Source organism: Phascolarctos cinereus, unplaced genomic scaffold (assembly GCF_003287225.1).
Source record: "Phascolarctos cinereus isolate Bilbo 61053 unplaced genomic scaffold, phaCin_HiC Scaffold_3;HRSCAF=262, whole genome shotgun sequence".
NCBI lineage: Eukaryota > Metazoa > Chordata > Mammalia > Diprotodontia > Phascolarctidae > Phascolarctos > Phascolarctos cinereus.
Genome location: NW_027555736.1, coordinates 40,606,767 through 40,628,929, shown reverse-complemented (window position 1 = coordinate 40,628,929; position 22,163 = coordinate 40,606,767). Strand labels below are relative to the sequence as shown.

The 22,163-nt window shown below is 38.4% G+C and overlaps 1 protein-coding gene across 1 annotated transcript in view; it reads left to right on the top strand.

Moving 5' to 3' along the window:
- The window catches only part of CRTC3 (CREB regulated transcription coactivator 3), a 75,815-nt gene that overhangs the window by 27,902 nt on the left and 25,750 nt on the right, over window positions 1–22,163 (top strand). The window contains exons 3-6 of the mRNA XM_020994586.2: window positions 524–643; window positions 13,752–13,813; window positions 14,909–14,971; window positions 15,922–16,022. Of these exons, the coding sequence (XP_020850245.1) occupies window positions 524–643; window positions 13,752–13,813; window positions 14,909–14,971; window positions 15,922–16,022 (346 nt within the window). The remainder of the gene's footprint in view (window positions 1–523; window positions 644–13,751; window positions 13,814–14,908; window positions 14,972–15,921; window positions 16,023–22,163) is intronic.

The window sequence follows — 22,163 nt, the reverse complement described above, 5'->3', positions numbered from 1 at the left end:
AAGAAATAAAAAGAAAATGTGTCGTTGTTCAGTCATTTTTCAGTTGTCTGACTCTTTGTGACCCCATTTGAGGTTTTCTTGGCAGAGATACTAGAGTGTTTTCCCATTTCCTTCTCCATCCCATTTTGTAGATGATGAAACTGAGGCAAATAGGGTTAAGTGATTTGCTCAGGGTCACCCAGCTGGTAAGTGTATGAGGCCAGATTTGAACTCATGAAGATGAGTCTTCCTGACTGTAGGATCAGCACTGTATCCATTGAACCAACTAGATGCCCTTAAAAAAATGCTTATATACAAATATTCATAGTCAAGTAGTCAAGCAAAAGAAATTCCTGCATTAGCTGTGACCAAAAAAAAAAAAAAGTCTTGCTCTGCATCCTGACTGAATCTATCACCTCTCTGCAGGAGGTTAGTAGTGTCTTGCATTTCTTTCTGGACAGAGTTGGGAGGTGGAGTGGTAATTACCAACACTGCCTTACTTTATATAGTTAGAGAATTAACTTTTCTTTCCTTCTCTCTGCAGCCATCATTTCACCAGGTTGATAACATTCGAGGAACACGTCATCATGGGCTTGTGGAAAGAGTCTCCCGGAATCGCTTCCATCCCTTGCACCGAAGATCTGGGGATAAACCAGGGAGACAAATATCCTTTTTTGTTCTCAGTTGATGAAAATTAATTTTGAAATTTCTGGACAGCCTACCTAGCATTCACCTTTAGTTTTCAGTCTTCATTGTTAGTGGATTATCTGAGGCAGTTGAGATAGATGGTAAAGTTTAGATGATTGATGAGCAATTTTTAAAAAATAGATTTTTATGTTTTTGTTTTTACATCATCTAGAAGATTTTCCCTGTATCTCTACTCTTTCCCTTCCCTGAAATCCATCCCTTAAAATAATTTATTTTAAAGAGAAAACAGAGGAAAAAACCCAGCAATCAGTATAGCAGAGACTGACATTCTATGCGGTGCTTTACATCCATAGATCCATCTCTACAAAGGAAGAGGAGACATGTCTTCTCATATCACTTTTTTTGGGCCAAGTTTGTGCTTTGTAATTTTGCAGCATTCATTTTCTTTGTTTTGTAGTGGTTGTTCTTTTCATATACATTGTTGTAGACATCATATATATTCTCTTGATTCTGCTTACTCCCTTTGCATCAGTTCATGTAAGTGTTTCCATACTTCTCTGTATTCTTCATATTCATCTTTTCTTACAACACGGTAATATCCTCTTACATTCACATGCCACAGTTGATTCAGCTATTTCTCAGTCAATGGGCATCTGCTTTGTTTCCCATTCTTTTCAGCCTTAGAAAGTGCTGTTATCAGTATTGTGGTGTATATGGAGCTTTTCTTTTGTGTGTGACCTCCTTGAGATGTGTGCTTAACACTGGAATCTCTGGGTTATTTTAGCTACTTTATCTGGCATAATTTCAGATTACTTTCCAGAATGATTAGGTCACTTTATCGCTCTGTCAACAAGACTTTGTGTAATTAATACCTCCATGAAAACACCTGTAAGTTTCAGGTCATTCAAATAATTGGGATTTTAGTCCAGCCCTTCTTCAAAGACCTTTCATTGTTTTCCTTGGAGATTAGCATGGCAAGTATTTTATCTGTTATGAATTAGGTTAGAACTTTTAAGTCTGCTGACCAAAACACGTATAAAATTATACATTTTATATTTATTTCACTTGACAGGCTGTCAGTATATAAAGACAGCTAAAGTGTTCACCCATACACCATTGACTTCTGAAGAGAGTTTAAATTTATTCAGCAAATACGTAATACATAGCTCTTTCTTATCTTTGTGCCCCAGATTATAAAAGGGAGGGAATGAAAGGGCTTCTTCTAAGACTTCATTCATCCCTGTCTACTTGTCAGTAGCAGAGAGATGACCCTTCTGAATTAGACTAAGACGAGCTGGAACAGTGAATGACAGGAATTTTTTTCTGCTTCCTACTTCTTATTTGTGTTTATCCATAAGAACATTGCTATAGAGCTGTAAGGGACATTAATCCAACTTTCTCATTTAAAATTTAACATTTTCCACTGTAGTCTGTTGCCACTCATGGCTTTTCCCTTTTTCCCTAATCAGCTTGGGAAACAGACCTAATAGTGTTATTGCTGGGTCAAAGGGTATACATGGTTTTCTAACTCTTTGGGTATAATTCCAAAGATTGTTCTCCAAAATGGTTGGATCAGTTTATGTTTCTACCAACAGTGAATAAGTGTCCCAGTTTTTACACACCCCCTTCAACATTTGTTGCTTTCCCCTTCCATCATTTTAGCCAATCTGGTAGGCGTAAGTTTTTAAAAAGAGAAGAGAAGCAAATCACTAGCATTAAAAATGAAAAGGGTGAATATGCTATTAAGAAATCAAAGCAATTATAATAAGTTATTTTACCCAGTTACATGTCAATAAATTTAACAATTTAAGTAAAATGGAAAAATAGCTACAAAAATAGAAACTGCCAAGATTAACAGAAGAAGAAATACAGTATCTAAATATAGTAGCGGGGGACTTTCACCTTCCCCTCCCAGAATTAGATAAGCCTAACCAAAAAATAAATAAGAAAGAAGTCAAGGAGGTGAACAGAATCTTAGATAAGCTAGATAATGATAGGTATCTGGAGAAAATTAAATGGTAATAGAAAGGAGTGTACCTTCTTCTCAGCCTCCAGTATCTATTTCCACCTATAATTCATTTAACATTTCCTTTAAAATTTTAGATGCTATAGCATTTGGTGCATATAGATTTAATATTGATATTGCTTCATTGTCTGTGGTACCTTTTATCATAGTGTAGTTTCCCTTTTTATCTTGTTTAATTAAATCTACTTTAGCGTTAACTTTGTCTGAAATCATGATTGCTACCCCTGCTTTTTTATCAACTAAAACATAATAAATTCTTCTCCGGTATTTTAATTCTGTATTTATCTCTCATTTTTAAATGTCTTGTAAACAACGTATTATCAGATTCTGATTCTTTATCCATTCTGCTGTTTTTGTTTTATGGATCAATTCATCCCATTCACATTCTAAGTTATAATTACTAATTATGTCTTTCTCTCCATCCTATTTTCCTCACTGTTATCCTTCTCACCCTCTCTTTTTATCCCATCCCTCCTCACACATCTAATTTACTTCTAACCACTACCTCCCTAATCTACACCCTTTTTAAGAATCCCTCCCTTATCCTTTTCCCTTACCATGTTATTCCTTAATCTGCCCACCCCTCAAAGAGTCCCTTCTTTATCCCCCCATCCTCCTACTTCTTGATATGTACACCCTTTTAAAAGTCCCTCCGTTATCCTGTTCCCTCACCCTATTTCTTTATAAATTTAGGAGACTTTTATGCCTTTCAAGGTGTATGTGTTATTCCCTCTTTGACCCAGTTTTGATGACGATAAGGTTCCAGCACTACCATCCGTCCACTTCCACCTGCTTCCACTTTAACAGTTCTTCATTCATGCCTTGTTTGTGTGAGATAATTGCTCCATTTTACTTCTCCCTACCCAGTTTTATTTTTTAGAATCATCCCATCATACTCAACTCCACCTCAAGCCATTTATCTATGTATATTCTTTCAAACTACCCAAGTAATGATAACATTCTTAAGAGTACAGATAACATTTTCCCATGTGAAAAGTAAATAGTTTGACCTTATTGAATCCTTTATAATTGGTCTTTAATGTTTACCTTATATTTCTCCTGGATCTTATGTGTTGATTTTCCATTGAATTCTGGTCTTTTTGTCACAATTACTTGAAAGTCTTTCAATTTATTAAATGTACTTTTTTCCATTCAGGATTATACTAAGCTTTGCTGGGTAAGTTATTCATGATTTCAAAACCAGCTCCTTTGCTCTTTGAAATATAATGTTCCAAGCTTTCCAGTCAAGTAGAAGCTTCTAGATCTTGTGTTTTCTAGACCGTAGCTCCACAATATTTAAATTGTTTTTTCTTGTTGCTTGTAGTATTTTCTCTTAGACCTGGGAGCTTTGAAACTCGGTTATAATGTTCTTGTGAGTTTTCATCTTGAGATATCTTTCAAGTGGTGATTGATAGATTTTTCTATTTCCATTTTACCCTCTTGTTCCAGAACTTCAGGGCAATTTTCCTTAATGATTTCTTGTAATGTAGTATTTAGACTCTTTTAAAATCATAACTTTCAGGTAGTCCAGCAATTCTTATGTTGTTTCTTCTCGATCTGTTCTCCAGATCATTTTACATTCTCTTCTATTTTTTCATTCTTTTGATTTTGTTTTATTATTTATTCCTGTCTTATAATGTCATTAGCTTTCCTTTGCCTAATGGTAGGCTATTATTTATTTATTTATTTTTAGTTTTCGGCATTCACTTCCATAAGATTTTGAGTTCCAAATTTTCTCCCCCTCCCCCTCCTTCTCCTTCCCCCACCCCAAGATGGTGTGCAGTCTGATATAGCCTCTGCATATACGTTCATATTAAAGATATTTTCACATTAGTCGTGTTGTAATGAAGAATTAGAACGAGAAAGAAGAAACAACCAAAAACAAGAGAGCAGATAGTATGCTTTGATCTGCATAAGTTAAATGCCGAGTGATTTAAGGAGTTTTTTCCTTCCTTGATTTTTTGGATCTCTTTTTCCAGGAGGTTGGCTTTCTTTTCATAATTTACTTGATTCTTATATTGCTCTTATTTTTTTCCCTAATTTTTCCTCAGCTTTTCTTATTTGATTTTTAAAATCCTTTTTAAGCTCTTCTAAGAACTCTTTCTGGGCTTATGACCATTTGACATTTTTCTTGGATGTAGGAGTGGCTTTTTTAACCCAGAGCTTCTCTATCCTCATGGTAACTATCTGTGGTCAGGTTCTTTCTCTTTTGCTAACTTGTTCATTCATTCATTTATTTTTTTAGTGGCATATTATCATAGTCAGGTTTTAATCCCAAGGTACTGGGGATAATGCCATACGCTTCAGGTTTTGTTCTTTTCTGAGCTCTGGCAGCTTGACCTTGTGCTCTCCTCTCCACCCGGAGCCGTGTCCAGGGCCTGCAGCCACACTATCACCCCAACTGCTATTGCTTCTTGCAGTCCCTCCTATGGCTGCAAGCTTCACCTCACTTCTCTGCCCTGGAACTGAAACTAGGGACTCTGCTCCCCTGCAAGTGCCCACAGTCAGCAGGGTCCCCCTCTGCTGCCACACTCATCGGGCATGTACTTGCTCCTCTTCACCCACAGCTGCAGCCCAGGACTGTGTCTGGTCAGCACACCTGGGCCTGACATCCCACAACAGTGGAGAGTTCTTCAGTCTTCCCCTGCTCAGCTGTCTGACACCCACACTGTCTGTGAAATGAAAGTTCCTGAAGCTGAGGCTGCCTCTGGACACAGTGCCACTCCAGGTTCATTTTGAGGGGATGCTTTACCTTGTTTGTGGGAGAATTTTGGAGATCCCAATATTTCCTGTCTTATTCCACCGTCTTTGTTATAAGCATTTTACTTGCTTAATTTGCTGCGTTTTCTTTTCTTTTTCTTTTTTTTTTTATATTTTTTGATTTTTTTTTTACATTGGTCATTGCCTACTGTCATCATCCATATGTCCTTTGTAGTAACAGAGAAAAAAGAGATCAGCAAAACCATTTGATTCAAGTATCTGAAGGCATATTGAACATTTTACATCCCTATTCCACCCACATTTTACCAAGAAGAAGAAGTGTTGTTTCCTCATTCTTCTGGATCCTTTATCGGTCCTTACTCGTATTTAATTTGAGTTCATATTTTTAAAAACATTCTTGTGGTCACTGATGATGTTCTTCTGTTTATTTATTGAGTCTTGTGTTTCTCTGAATTCCTCATATTCATCATTTCTTATGACTCAGTAATAACGCTCCTTTACAGTCACATACCAGAAGTTACTTAACCTTCCTTAGTCAATGAGAACCCATTTTATTTTCAGTTTTTTGCATTGTTATGAATAGATTGGCATATTTGGGATCTTTGTTGTTTTTTTTTTAAGTCAAATTCAGTGGCAAGGTCTTTAGGGGTGAATTAAGTAACTTTTTCACACAATTAAAAATTGTTTAGACCAGTTTAGACAGTTAGGTCAATTCAGATGTCCAACAACAGTACATTAGTGTGCCTGCCACTCCGTGGCTACTGCCATTCTTTAGCTCCACCTCCTGGCTGACCTGACTTCCTTGCTTCCTTTCCGCGCTCTCCTCACTAAAATACCACCTTCTGCAAGAAGCCTTTCCGTATCTCTTTTAATGCTCATGTCTCCCCTCTGCTGATTACTTCAGACTTATCCTGTCTATTTCTTGTTTGTTTATACCTGGTTTGATATCTCCCCATTTAAACTGGGAGCTCTTTGAGAACAGGGGCGGTCGTTTGTCTTTCTTTGTACGCCTAGTGTTCGGCACATAGTAGGTCCATAATACATGCTTGTTGTCTGACTATTCCTATCATTTACCGTTGTCGATATGAAGGATACGACCTCAGATTTGCTTAATTTACATTTCTTTTATTAGTAATATGGAATTTAGATAGATATTTTATGAGCTTTTGATAGCTTACAATTTTCCCTTTGACATCATTTATCTATCAGGGGATGTCTTTTCGTCTTGCATATTTTGCATTCATTTTCTATGTATCTTAATGATTCCGCTTTTATTTGATGCATCATACATCTTAGTATATTTTGCATTTTAGCAAGATTTGGTGGAATGATAGCATTTTAGAGCTGAAAGCAAGCTGTAGAGGTCTAGTCAAACTCCCTAATATTGTTTTATTTAATTTAGTTTTTCACTGAACTCAAATTTATTTTCTGTCCCTCCCACTTCTCCACTCAGTAAAAAAAAAAAAAACCAAAACCAAACAACAAACCCTTGTAAAAAATATGTATAGTCAATCAAAACAAATCTTAATCTAGCCTACAGTATGTCCAGAAATATGTCTCATTCTACATCAAGTCTATCACTCCTTTCTCAGGAGTTAGGTAGTATCAACCCTCTTGTTTTACCGCTGAGGAAATAGGTCCAGACAGGTGACATAATTTGCAAAAAAAACTGGAAGGTCTGGGCAATAAATAGAACTTAGGGCTACTGCCTCCTGTTTATTCTACCTAGACCATAAGAATGGTTAAAAAAACTATTGAAAAAAAGGTTTTGCACTTAAATGGGCAAAATCAGCCTTAAGGAAATTTATTTCTATGAAATAGCATTACTCAAAGCTAAACTATGAAATAACATAAAGATGCATTTGCATGTTAAGTCCCGGTTTAAGCAGTAGCCTATTATCCCTATGAAAACTCTTCATGTTGTCCCCTACTGAGCATATCACTTACTATACTGAGTTTCAATACATTTTGATGGGAGGACATCTTAGTCACACTATATAAAAGATGAGGAGACAGCAAGAGATTTGCATGATTAAGAGGACCTAGTCAGAAGCATTTTCTGAGCCTGTTAAGTCCAGGTCTCCCTTCAGATATAGTTGCTGGGAAAACCCAGCCTACTTGTGTTATGAACAGACACAGCTTAAAAGCTGTCACCTGCTAGATGGGACGCAAATACCATATATTTTTTAAACGAAAGGAAAAAATCCAGACCCTACCAACCTGAGGGCTGAGCATTTATTTATTTTTATTTTTAAGTAAAAGGTAAAATTATTTAACCTAAAAGATTCTGTGTGTGTTTGTTTTGGTTTTGCTTAATAGAAAAGAGGCAAAGTAGCAATTGGGAAAGTCTTATATTCAGTTTAAAGGAAGTGCCTTTCTACCTGCTGTCTAAGGTCTCAGGCTTGTCCTTGTCAATGTCACTTTCTTGATTTATGAAAACCTTGTATGAAAACCAGTGTCCACTGAGAAAGTGAACAAGTATTACATAGGCCTTTAGGGAATAATAGGGACTCATTCCTTAAGGCAGAACTAGGCTTTCAGTGTAATAAATGACGTGAGGAAGTAGAAAATCAGTCTTTAATCCAAACCAACATGCTGACCAAAAAGAACCAGAGTAAAAGTAAGTTATTCAAACTGAGCAGTTTTAGAAAATTTTCAGTCAAAAGGAAAATGAACCTTTCTGAGGTTCTCCTTCTATCACATAAGACTGAACTGCACTGTAGCCTGGTAACATTCATGTGCTGGTCTAATAGAATATGTAGAGATGAATTTATAAAGACCTAGCTAATGAATAAGACAATGTAAGTGACTTCTATGAGTTGAGAGGAGAGCAGATAGCTTAGAGCAATGGTGTTAAAGTCAAATAGAAATTAAGACCACTGATCCATACATCAGGATTCCTGCAAGCCACATATTGACTTAGTTTTAAAATATGATATTATCTAGGTTTTATTATTTTTATTTATTTTGTTAAATTTTCATAGTTACATTTTAATCTGATTTGGGTTGTACTTGGGAGTATTGTGGCTCACAGTAGAGTCCATGTATCTGATACCTCTGGCTTAGAGATAGCATCCTGCCCTCCTCCTACTTAACAGTCATAGGTCTGAATTTAAATTATTCTGTTAAATTTAATGTTAAGAGGACCTGTGATTTCATCGGTCTCGGGTCTTCCTTCACAGATGCACCTTGTGAAACCTTTACCACATAGTAGATTGGTCTTTAGGAGTTGCTGTGGCCAAAGAGTTTATTGCCTTGTGGCCAACCTTTCCAAGGTTGATGAGCCTTTCCAAGCTTAACTAGACTGGCCTTAAGGTGACAGAGAAGTGTAGCCCAGACCCATTTTTAATTTATATATTAGTCTTCTTGTTATAAACACATCAGGATGATGCTATGCTTTTTTAAAATTAAAATAAGAAGATGTACCAGTTATCATTGGGCAAATTTCTTTGAGCCTGAATGTCCTTATATATGTAATAGTACTTGTACTGTCTAACTTACAGTGTTATAAGGATCTAAAACAATGTATGAAAAAGTACTTTGTAAATGTAAAAATAGGAGCCTTCATAGTTGGGTGTCCAGTTTTTATCACTAATATTGTGGGCTTAGTGTTGAGATATAATTAGACCTAACAGATCAGAAGGAAATTAATTTCACAGGGGACATGGAGAGAGCAAATAAATGAATGGATGCAGTTTGTTAAGACCAGCAGTGTATTCTGTGGGTGTGCAGTCTAAATGCATTGTAGAGTTTGTTTTTTCAATTCCCTTCTTTGCTTCCTTGTCACTTTTTCCCTTGCCTTCTCCTTTTATAGCATGCTTACTCCTTTGTACTTTATACACAGCAGGCCTAATCATTAATATTTCAGAAATCATTTCCTTTAAAAAAAACTTTTTTAATTTCATTTTTTTAATCAGCAAAAATCTGCCTTTTCTGACTCCTCACCCATCCCATAAAGAATGAAAGAAAAACAAAACCAGTTATAAACAGGTATAGTCAAACAAAAACCTATTTCCACATTGACCAAGTCATTCATACACACACACATATACATGTATCATTCTGCACTGAGTCCTTTGCTTGTGTGTCAGGATGTAGGTAGCATGTTTTTTTTATTAGTCCCCTGGAATTATGATTAGTCATTACGCTGATCAGAGTTCTTTCAGTGGTCAGTAAACATTTATTAAGCACCTAACTATGCCAGGCACTGTGCTAAGCTAAATATGGTCCTTGTATGAATTGTTCACCTGGTTCAGTTCACTTTACTCTGCATCAGTCTTTCTAGGTTTCTCTGAGACTAGCTCCTTCATGATTTCTTATAGCATAATCGTATTCCATCACTTTTATGTACCGTAACTTGTTCAGCCTTTCTCTAATTAATGAACTCCTCTTCAGATTACAACTCTTTGCCACCTGAAAAAGATCTGTAAATATTTTAATATTGTATCTCCTTAGGGTTTTTCTTAGGACCAATCCCTTCGTTACTGTATCTTTCTTCTAATTTCCCTCTTCCTCTTTTTCCTTTTTCCTACTTATTTCCCTACTGAATGAAATGTTTCTCTTCCTAACTATGTGCGTGCAGTTTTCTCTCCTTTAATCATTATAGATGAGAGTGAGGTTCAACTGCTCCCCCCATCTCTCTTGTTTGTATAGACTTCTATTTGTGCAGCCGGATCAAGTGAGAACATTTCCCCTAACTTTTCTTTTCCTTTTCCCTAGTGTATTCCTATTCTAGTCTTCTTTACTTACCACTCCTTTTACTTTACTTACTCCTTTTCTAATTCTCTTTTAAGATCAAGACATAACAGAACCACTCCAGGTCTTCTGTCTACTTGGATTCCTCCTCTTACCCCTGATGATGATAGGATTGAGTAGAGACACAGGTATCATTTCCCCATAATAAAATGTAAACAGTTTGTCCCTGTTTAGTCCCTTATAATTACTGCTATGTTTAAACTTCATAGTTTCTATGCAGCTCTGAACTTTTCATGAAGAATGCTTAGAATTCCCCAATTTCATCAAAGATCAATTTTTCCCTCTTGTAGGATTATACTCAGTTTTGCTGGGCAAGATGTTCTTGGCCGTAAGCCTATGTCCTTTGCCTTTTGGAATATCATATTCCAGGATCTCCCTTTCTTTCTGTGATGGATGTTAAATCTTGTATTCCTGACTGTGTCTTCTCAGTACTTGAATTTTTTCTTTTTTGGCTGCTTGTAGTATTTTTTCTCTGACATTTTTTCTTTGACATAGAAGCTTTGAGTTTGGGAATTTTCATTTGGAAGTTTCAGGAAGTGACTAGTGGATTCTTTTATAGACACTTTTCCCTTTGCTTCTAAGAGGTCTAGACAGTTTACTTTTATGATTTCTTGAAAAATGTCTAGGCCCTTTTTTTGGTTATGATTTTTAGTCCAATGATTCTTGCATTTTTTTCCTTTGATTTGTTTTGTTGTAAGTACCTTGTATTTTCTTGTTTGGTTTTTTTTTTCAGTCCTTTGACTTTGTTTTTAATGTTCCTTGTTGTCTCATGAAATCATTGGTTTGTGTTTGGCTCATCCTAATTTTCAGAGAGTTTGTTGCTCGGGCATGGTTATGTACCTTGTACCAACCTGTTAATTCCCTTTCCAGTTCTTTCTTCTGTAGCTGTCATTTGTTTTCCAAATATTTTTAACTTCTTTTTTCTGTGCTTTTCATTTCTTCCAAAAATTCTGGGTAAATTTTTGCCTGTGCTGTGTTTTTCTTTGAGGCTTTCCTCGTGGATGTTTTGGAGTCATTTCTGTTTTCCATGTTTGTGTCTTGAGCGTCCCCATCACCATAAAAGCTCCTTGTGATGGGGCTCTTTTTTTGTTTGCTTATTCTTCGGTTTCCTTGCTGACTTTCAGCTTGATGTTAGGGTCAGTTACTGTGCATATCTGGAGGGAAGATCTGGGCTGATCCTGTTGCTGTGTTCTTGGGGTACTCAGTGCTGTGTTATTCCAGGCTGGGGACCTGCAAGCTTTTATTACACCCAAAAGGCACTGATCTAGGACAGAGTCATATTTGTTGCCCACCACTGGTTTGCTCTCCGCAAGTTCCTGACATGGGTTTGGGTCTGGCAACAATAGATTGCTCCTGGAACTCAGCCCCCATCAGCCAGTTTAACAGAAGAACTGTAGGCTCTTTTTTGAGCTGCGATTTCTACCTTGGTAATTCCTCTGCAGCTTCAGACTGGACTGGATGGGCCTGAGACCTCCTTCTACTCCTGTGGCCTGAGAGGTGTCTAAGCTACAGCACTGCTGCTTGCTTCTGAATTTGTTTCTCTCTAGGTCTACTGCCTAACTCTTTACTCTGGAGCCTAATTGTAAATCTTTTAATAGTAACATCTGCCCTTAGAAAAGACACAGCAGCTTTTTAAATGTGTCTGAAGTGTGCCTCACGTTTGAAAGATAAATGTGCAAAACCAGTATGAATTTAGTAGGACACCTCAGTTTGTAAAGCTCATGTTTACTTCAGTTACCTGATAATAATCTTGGCTTCCTTGTAGAAATAAAACTAGAGCAGAGAATGCTATTTGGAGGACAGAAGTCTTCCATTCCCTAGCTATCCAGAGATTATCTTAGGCCTATTTTATTTGAATTAATAAAAAATAAACATGTTTATGGATCCCTTACTCTGTATAAGTAGGAGGTAGCCAGGTAGTGCATTGAATCAGAGCCCTGGACCTTAAATCAGGAAAACCTGAGTTCAAATCTGGCCTCTCACACTAGGTTTGTGAGCCTGGACACAGACCTCTGTTTTCAGTTACCTCAACTATTAAATGGGGAAAGTAATAGCACCTGTACCACCTACCTTTGTCTTGAAGATAAAATGAGATAATACTTGTAAAAAACTTGGCGAACCTTAAACCTTAAATAAATGCTAGTTATTAGTGTCAGCCCCTGTGCACAAAGCCTTCTAGCTTGATAAGTAGGACTTGTTAGACCTCATGCTCCGCCAGCTTAGGCTTTGAGAACCAAGGCTTGCCGTGTCACTTAAGGTGCCAGATTAGGAACAAAATGTATTATATCCAAAACAATAAGAAGGAAAGAAGTGGAAAAAGTCTGTTACAGATATTCATGGTAGCTTTATATTTATAATAACAAATAATTGTAGACTATAAAGTGAAATTTCTTTACACTGTGGAAAGAACGTTGCATTTGGCATTGTAAAACCCACCCCAGAATTACACAGTAAGTGGCAGAGCTTTATTGCTCTATGGGAAGTGAGTATGAGGAGCATCAAAGACATATGGAAAGACTCACATGAAGGGACAAGCAGTGAAGAAAGCAGAATCAGACCAAGAATGCACACAGCAAACCACACGGACGTAAACAATAGCAGCAAAGTTTTAAAGAGGCACAAGGAAATGGGGTGGTTTTGTTACTGTTACACTCAAGCTAATCTACACTTTAAAAGAATTAACTGTTAATAGTTTAGAGTTGATGGCTTTATGGTAGGGCTGTAGGTCTGGAACTGAAAGTGACCTCAGAGACCATCTAGGCCAACACTCATTTTCCTGTTGAGGAACATGAGGCCTTGGAAGGTGAAATGCCTTGCCCTGAGTCACACAGGTAATAAACATCAGAGGAAACATTTCAGCCCAGGTCTTCTGATTTCAGGACAGCTATCTCAGTGTTTATTTTGTTTGTTTTCATGGCTAGTCATTTGATTTGGAATGAAAAAAAAATCTCTACACACACAAACCCATACACAAAAGCCAGGATTAAGAATGAATAGGAAGAGAAGCTTTCACCAGCTATGGTGGCCTCTGCTTCGATAAGAAATCTTGTATATTAGTGTATTTTTACTTATTAAAGCCCTACAACAGTGGTTCTTTGCCTGGTTATGCAACATTATGGGTTATCCAGTTATATGAAAAAGTATTGCTAATTTCCTTCCTTCCACCCTCCTCCCCCTCCATTTTTTTTTTGCCCATATTAAATTTCTTTAAAGCACTGTGCATATATAACTTTTGAGTTGGGAAAAGATGTCATAGAATCAAATTTACAACACCCAGTAATGGCAGGTCTGTCATTATCTGCATAAGATGAAGTGCTTTGCCCCGAACCTCAACTGAAAGACTTTTTTGTTTGGCATTTTACTTTTGCTTTTCTCAAAGCACAGTAAGAAATCCAAGAAGCTACAGGAAAACTAGGGCTGGGGGCATGTAAAGAGAAGTCCCCTGACTGCTGGAGGGCAGTGAGGACAACAGGGAGCAGGAAGACCTAGAGGGAGAAGGCAGAGAGGTGGCAGATCCTTAATAAATATTGGGTCTGATTCCTGGGTAACCCCAGCCCCTCCATTGTGCTCTTACTGTTGCAGGCAGGGGTTTCCCCTGCATTTCCTTCACTCACCATTCCACTTTGATAGCAGTTCTTATGGAGCCAGTTACCCTGCCCAGCCCGGGGATGAGAGCTGGATGAGGTAAGCAAGACACATTGTTAAAGCTGGGGTGTCATGGGGTATTCGTGCCCATACTGTCCTTTTGGAATGATACATATTTCTAGTGAAAAAATCTAGAAATTTTTGTTGTTGCCAAACTGTTGAGGAGGGAACAGTGTTGAACAGGGTGTGTCTGGTCCTGTGACTTCATCATCTTTGGGAACTCCACAGCAACAATCTCAGACAGCTGCAAAGTTTATTGAATTTTTCTTGGGCAAGTGTAGGGTTGTAAATCCTTATGGCATAAAGAGATCTGAAGTCACGGGCTTAAAATCTAGTCTTACGAAGTACAGATAGTTCATGATTGTTGTGTAACTCCGTTGCTGAAAGAGGAAAAGTCAAGTCTTCTTCCCCAGGAAGCACAACAGGCATTATGATGAGAGGCCCCAGAAGGCACTTAGCCTACTCTAAGCTGCCTCAGTGTGGAGGTTCAGCCTAGGGCGCTCTGAGGTAGTCGGTCAGCAAACACCACAATGTGGCAGGCACTGGGCCAGGCACTAAAGGGACAGATATGATAGGAGACAATTCAGGCCTCAAAGGGCTCACATTTCTTTGTACAGAAAAGTTGATATCAAGTGAGGATGCCTCATGCTTTCCAGCTGAATTTGTCCTTCTTCTGCTAAGCTGGAGAGCCGTTACCGTTATATGGTTCTAGTATCCTCCATTATTTAATCCTTTGAATGAGGCCCTTTGCGTTCAAATAGCCAAAAATTGTTTTTTGTGCAATTAGGACATAAAAGTAGTAGTTTATGCCTTTGGGTTAATATCCACTCAGTTTTGGTGTGTGGTCAGTTGGTCATTAAATAAGAAAGCTGTCATTGTTATTTGGAGAATTCCTTCAAAAGAAAGATGCTTAATACCCTTATTATAATGTACCAGTTTACCATATAGATCTACTGGTTTAGTCCTTCATTTTACAAGTGGGGGAATTGAGAACCAGAAGAAGTTCTCTGAAGTCTCTAAAGGGACTCATCTAGGGTTACAGGGAGTAGAACCCAGGTCTCCAGGGTGCTTGGTACTACACTGTCTCTCGTGATTGAGCACCTCTTCACTTTTTGCTTCTTTTGATTTTCAAAGGCAGCAGCCTCCTTGGAAGGAAGAGAAGCAGCCCGGATTCAGGCTGACATCTGCACTTAACAGGTGAAGTATTTCTTTCCCACTAAATCCTTCTTCAAGAAAAATGACTGCAACAGGAAAAGCTAACTCAGATGGGCTATCTTTATGCTCTGTATGTGTGATCTAATTGCTAGGACATCCTTTTACTCCTGTTAGTTAAAGTTTTACTTCTCTCGTGAATACTACTGTTCACTTACTGGATTGATGGGACAGAGGATGTCAGATTTGCACCAATAGGTCCCAGCATGAAACATGGCCCAGACAAAGACAAAAGCAGGGTCTGCCAAGTCAGTGTGAGCCTATAGCCTAGACTAGCCTGGAGAGATGAATTTAGGATGAAGCTCAAGCCTCCAGTATTCTGGAGGTCAGGGCAATCCTTGACAAATACGGCGAGGATTGTTTTCAAGAGTGCGGGAAATGGGCCATTAATGTTCTGCATGGGAATAAATAATCTCAGATGAGGAGAGTCTAGTGCCAGGAACAGAATTGTCAGTGCTTTATGGGCTAGAGAAGACTAGGAAGGAGTTACAGCACTAGGCCTTATGTTAGCTAGTCCCAGGGAGCAGACAGTTACAGATTCACGAAGTATCCAGACATCTTTCTGAATTCTTCCTTGATGAAGAAGGCAGGGTTGTCTTGGCTTTCCATTTATCAGAGCAGACATGTCAAAGCTCACATGACAGAATCGGAGAACATATGGACCTCCTTTTAAACATTTGGGAAATCTCATAGAAGGAGGGTTGTGTTTTAGGACAGTAGATCTTTTCCCAGATCAACCATAGAGAATTGGAGCTGCCTGTAATGTGCAAATAAAGTACATAGAAGTAAATGAAACCTTCATTCTTTTGCTTCTGGTTTTTCATGCTTAATGGTGAATGCTGCTTATTTCTACAAAGGAAATAGTAAGGCCATGTTGCCCAAGGGTTTTTGATCCTGAGATTCACATACAATCTCCCCCAATCCCCCTCTCTTAGGACCAATTCAGACTCTGCTCTTCACACCAGCGCCTTAAGCACCAAGCCACAGGACCCCTATGGAGAAGGTGACCAGTCTTCCTGGCCTGCCCAATGCATGGGTAAGATAGGGCACCAATAATAGTAGTGTCCTCTTTTTTGGTCCATTGGATTTTGAGAGTGATTCTTATGTGAGAGAGAAAATAAGGATAAGAGGTATTACAGACAATAGCTAATTTAGCCAGCTTTCCACAAAAGTCTTAAGGTAGATGAAGGGTTTGTATGTTCTCAATGTATCTAGGATAATGTTTATAACATTTATATGTTATTCCTGATCATGCTGGAACCAGGAATATTTAATCATGCTCTCTGATTTCTAATACTCACTAAGTATTGACATGTACACATGCTATATGTGATACCAGGCATAATTGTAAAGTAAGGATTCCATTTCCACCTGTCAGGAGCTCATAATATGTGATAGTCCCAAATGATGTGTACTTGTGGAATCCTGCTAACTGGCAGATTGATTTACATGCCTAAAATCAGAAAAATAATAAAAACCTTTAGGACTTTTAGGTCTGAGTTGAAAAAAAATTTCTTCCAACTGTGAACTAATTCTTCTGTCTTTCTCTGCTTTTAAAACTCAAAAGTTCTATATAGTTCTCACAATGACTCTTTCTGGTGTGGACTAATTAATTAATTTTTTGAAAACAAATTTTTTGAGTGCTTACTATGTGCCAAGCATGGTGCTAAGCACTGAGGATACAAATACAAAAAGGCAACATGGTCCTTGCTCTCAAAGAGCTCACACACGAAAGAAAGTTTGGCTGCAGGCAGGTGGAGAGGCCTAGAAGTCGTAAGGGTACAGTGATGGGGTAGATGGTAAGGCCTCAAGGTTCTTAGTTTATTCAAGTAGTTAAGAGGACAGTTCTGGGGAACAGCAGGGCACATGGGAAGGTCTGGTCTTCTTCCATTTCGTCAGAAGAAATGGAGCGTTTGACCTCTATCTCCTTCAAACCTTACGAGCAGTCATGGAGTCTAAGCAAAGGAGGAGGCAAGGGGGCAGAATGCCTCTGATGGAAGTATTCTTCCTGCCTGGCTGCCCTGAGTGGGGTCTGGAATATCCCAGGCCAGGGGAAGGAATAGGGCAAGGGAATAAGGCGCTCCTCCTTCCTTGTTGTGGCAGCTCTTTCTGCTGAGCTGTCAGTAGGCCTTGAGTAAGTATAAAGGAATGTCTCTAATTTGTAGTAATCAAATTTATTCTTCCCTTAATGATAGCTCTTTTTCAGAGTGTAATGGGTCTAAGAGTTTTGGCTTACTGCAGAAGGGTTTGTTTCCACATATAAATCTATGAGGGCAAAATTAGGTTGATTGTATTGGAGTTTCTAAGAGAGGCTTTGTGGCATGTTGTGGGGGTGGGGGGATGAGAAACAGATGAGAGGAAGTAGATGTGGAGGGGGAGTTAGGGGAATAGAATCACTGACAGAAGAGAGATTATTACATGTCACTGAGGGAGTGCAGAATTAGCAAGTAGCTTACTTAGTCTCAGCTGAACCCAAGACTGAAGCAGATTGACAGACAATGCCCTAACAGCCAGAATAAGGACTTTAATTCTTATTCTAGCCAGTTCTAATGGCTGTTTCTTATCTGATGCAGAATATTTTGTTTTTTCTAAAAGGAATGAAGGATGAAGTGAGAGCAAGAAAATCAGTGGGAACATGAGTAGGGAACACGTTTCTGAACATTAGAAACAAAAGAAGGGAAGGAAGAAAAAAGTCAGTAACTTAAAAAGTGGTTAAATGAGGTGATGGGCATTTGAAACAAGGAGGTTTTGGCACACTTAAACGGAAGAAAGTAACTCTGACAAGAGATTAATATTGATTTTGCCTCTGTAACAGCATTGTATAGTGGGGAAAACAGTGGATTTGAAGTTAGAAATCCTAGTGTGAATCCAGGATCTGCCCTCTGTCATAGTCTCGTGACTTGGGCAAATCGCTTTCTCTCTTAGGGCCCCACTTGCCTCATCTATAAGACTGCCCTTAGATAGCCGGGGCTTGTCTAGCTCAAGACAATCCAGTAGTCCTAGCATCTTTGCCATATGTCCTCTCCCTTCCTTTGGTTCTGTTCTAGTTCAGGCTCTTCTTAACTCTTTGAACAATCATAATGCTAAGATAACTGTTAGAATAACAACAATTAACATAGTGCATTAAGCTTTATACAGCTTTCTATACATGCGTATAATACATAGCCATCTTGTAGGGTGTGTCCTACTACCTCTAATAATAGTGGGTATTTATTTAGTGCTTTAGGTTTCAAAGTGATTTACATAACAGCTCATTTGGACCAGAAAACAACCCTTTGAGGTTGGTGCTATTTTGATCTCCATATTACAGATGAGGAAACTGAGGCTCAAAAGAGTTAAGTCACCTGCCCATGGCCATACACCAAGTTAGCGTCAGAAGTGGGATTTGAAGCCCAGCCTCTCCTGACCCCAGTCCTGCTGTCTTTCTGCTTTGCCACCCAGTGTTGTCATTATTGCAGTATTAACTAAATCTCTCCACTTTGCATCTCCCCCTCTGATCCCTACAGGGCACTGATGCAAAGTCAGTCTTCCTGTTGCTTAGCCTTGATCATATTTCTGCTTTAAAACAGCAAATGGCTCCTTGTTATCATTTTCTTTAGACTGGCATACATGGTCAGCAGACCATGTCACCTGACCTAGCTTTCTAATCTTGTCTCAGTGGCTTTCCTTAAGTATCCTGCACTCCAGCCAAGCTAGATCATGTGCTGTTCTTCAAACCTGTCTTCTTCATCCCATCTGTACTCATTCCTCTGAACCCTTAATGTGTTTGGTTCAGAACTTTCTTATGGTGCTGTTCATAGTATTTTAATTCTCTTTGTGTGTGTACTGTCTTCCCTACTGCGTGTAGTAGAGAGGGTACTTAGCATAGTGCCTGGCATGTAGCAGATAAAAAATGCTTATTGGATTAAGTTGAATTTGAAAATATACCTAGAGTTTGAATCCTAGCTCAGCTAACAAACTGTATGATCTTAAGCAGGTCACTTTATATCTCTAGACCTCAGTTTCCTTATTTGTAAATTGAGGATTTTCTAAATTGAGGATGCTCTCTCAAGCCCCTTCTAGTTAAAAATCTTATAAATATAAACTTCTTAAGGGCACAGGTCTTTCCTTAGTCACTTTTGTATTCTCTGTGCCTTGTGCACGGTAGGTATTCCATTACTCTTGAATGAATAAATAGAGAATTGAGACTAATGATGGAGAGGGAAATGAGGATGGTAAAGGCTAGAAATATTTATAAGTAGGAAGAATAAGAATTACAGAGACATAGAAGAATCCTGGACATCAAACTGATTAGACTGATCAGTGAAAGATTACAATAAAGTGATTTAAGTAGGTCTTCTTTGTTTATTTTTCCTTAAATCATCAATTATACATTGTTAGCCTCCTAAATTTGCAAGGTCGAAAAGAAAAGGTAGTCATATCGTAAGCATGACTACTGGCTTTCTGCTTTTCTGCATGAAATAATATTTCCTTGCAGTTAAACCATAAATCAAAAATGCATCCAAATATGGATTTTTGTTTATATGGGAAAGCTATTTGTGTTTTAAAAATTCAAGTCTCCAAGGATAAGAATTATTTCTGGAGACTTAGATTTGCTGGTAGGAGCTATTTTAAACAGTTTCATGTATTTTCCCCCTGTAATTCATTAAAGCTTTTCATTTTCCTTCCTTTGGAATTTAAAAATATCAACTAGCTTTGCAAAAAAAAAAAGTATTTCTAATCATAGATTTTACCAAATAAGGTAAAAATGAAAAAAAAAGACGATGGGAAAGTATAACGTAAGTCTAGGATTAAGCACTGTAGTAGTGGTGATAACAGCTGTTCTTTCCCTGGGAATTTTTACCGGATTGCACCCTAGGGTTCCCTCTAATTTTCTTAGTTGTGAGCAAATAACTATGTTGTGTGAGCGACAAACTATGTAAGCTGAGGATAAGTGAATGTAAACTAATCTGATACATGTTTAATTGAATACATAATTATGATTGTGCTCTGTGATAATGACACATTAATACTAGTTTGTAGAAATGACTGTAATTGCTTAGAGTGTTACTTTGTTACAATCAAACCATCTGTACTTTTCTTCTTATTGTTTTTAATTTCCCAGTTTGTATAAATGGTGGTGCCAAAATTTTCCCCATACCATGCACAGTTTAATTCTTCTCTGTTTGTCTGTCTATCTCTCTCTCTCTCTCTCTCTCTCGCGCGCACACACACACACACACACACATACATCTGGATCCAAATTTCAAGCTGCTACCTTTTGCCCATGGCTAAGCCTCCCAAAGTTTTACATCTGCTACCAGTCATCTACCACCACCCAGAATGGAGAATGGAGGAAGTATCTGGCCCAGGTTTTGAGCAGGCACCATGTTCAGGGTTCCAGCTAGAAAAAGCCAGTGACACCCTTCCTCCCATTTCTACCAGCTCTAAAGTCCAAAACTGACTAGATTGTGGCTACTTTTCTAACTAAAAAGAATTCAGGTCGGTGTGATGTCTAAAATTCCCCCTAATGGAGCACAAATTAGAGATCCAGCTTAAAATGCAAGGAACCATAGTGAATGATACTTTTTCACTCAGTAGTCAATCATCGTTAAACATTTGTCATGCGCTTAATATGTACCAGGCACTATGGGATACAGATACAAAAAAAGAAAGACAGTTCTTGGCCTTCAAGGAGCTCACAATCCAACCAAGGAAGACAACATGCAAAGGGAGTTAAATGCAGAGGGGTGGAGGGAGTAGTTACTTGACCTGGGAACATGGTGGACAAGTCCCAAAGCCAGTGCAGCTGAGTGAGCAATGAGGAGGTGTGTGAGCTGAGCTCTCTCCATTAAAAGGCCTTATTAGCACATCAGAGAGGCAGAGGGTGATGATAAGGTAGAGTCCCAAGGCTAATGAGATTTTATAGCATGCTGAGGTTGTCCTAAGAGTGAGCTTCCTGGGGCAGGGGGAGAAGTCAGTGGGACAAGTCCCGAATTAGTACAACCAGATGAGGAATGAAGAAATCTCACATTGTAACATGAAAGCGACTAATAATAATATTTGAGATAATATTTGTAAAAAAAAAGCTTAGTACAATGCATGGCATATATAGAAGGTGCTCTATAAATGCATATTCCTCCTCCCTTCCCTGACGTGCAGAAAGAAAAGTAGGCCTAAAAAATGTGGAGAAGGGGCACCGTCAGTAAAGATATAGAATTATAATTTCCTTAAATTTCATCTGTATTCAAATAGTGAGCAAATAAGATGAAGAAGAGGGAAAAATGTAAAGTTCTACCTTAGGTTAAAGAATCAGCTACATAAATAAGTATATACTATGTGAGAAGTTTGATAAGACAACCATTTAGGTGAGAAAAATCTTGGAGTTTTAGTGCCTTACAGGTTCAATTTTAGTCTACAGTGTGGTTTAACAGTCATAATTTCTAATGCAATCTTAGGCTGCATTAATAATAATTGATATTATGATAGCTAGCATGATGTAGCGCTTTCAGGTTTACAAAGAGCTTTACAAATATCTCATTTGATCCTTATAACAGCCCTACTATTAATAGCTCCATTTCACAGATGAGGAAACTGAGGCAGAGAAGTTAAGTGACTTACCCAGGATCAAACAGCTAGGTAGTAAAAACTTAAGATCCAGAAAATCTGAGCTACCAGTGATACAGCTCAGTGGCGGTATCCTAGGTGGCTAGAAATAGAGAGCATTGATTAAGTAAATTCTCTGTGCTGGACGGCTCTAGAATTTGAAAGCCAAGTTATGATGGGTGATAGAGTAGTCACTGAAGCTAGGGGAGTTACCAAGATCACCAAGGGAAAACGTGTATTGGGAAAAGAGAAGAGGACACAGTACAGTCCTTTTAGGAACACTCACATTAAGAAGTGGGAGGATGGAGAGAGATTGGAAGAGAGCTAGGATAGTGGGATGTCCGAAGCCAGGGGAGTCAGAGGATCTGCTGGTCAGCAGCATCACAAAAACAAGCTACTGAAAAGATGATGAGAGATGGAGCGTTAGCTGGATTGGTGTCAGTGTAAAGGGAAGACTTTTTTTTAGGAATGGCAGGACCCTGAGCATTTTTGTAGGCAGATAGGGAAGGACCCAGGGGAGGGAAGGATTGAAGCTGCCCTAAAGAGATACCATGACTGCCTGAGTTAGAGCTGAAGCTATGAGATGAATTCT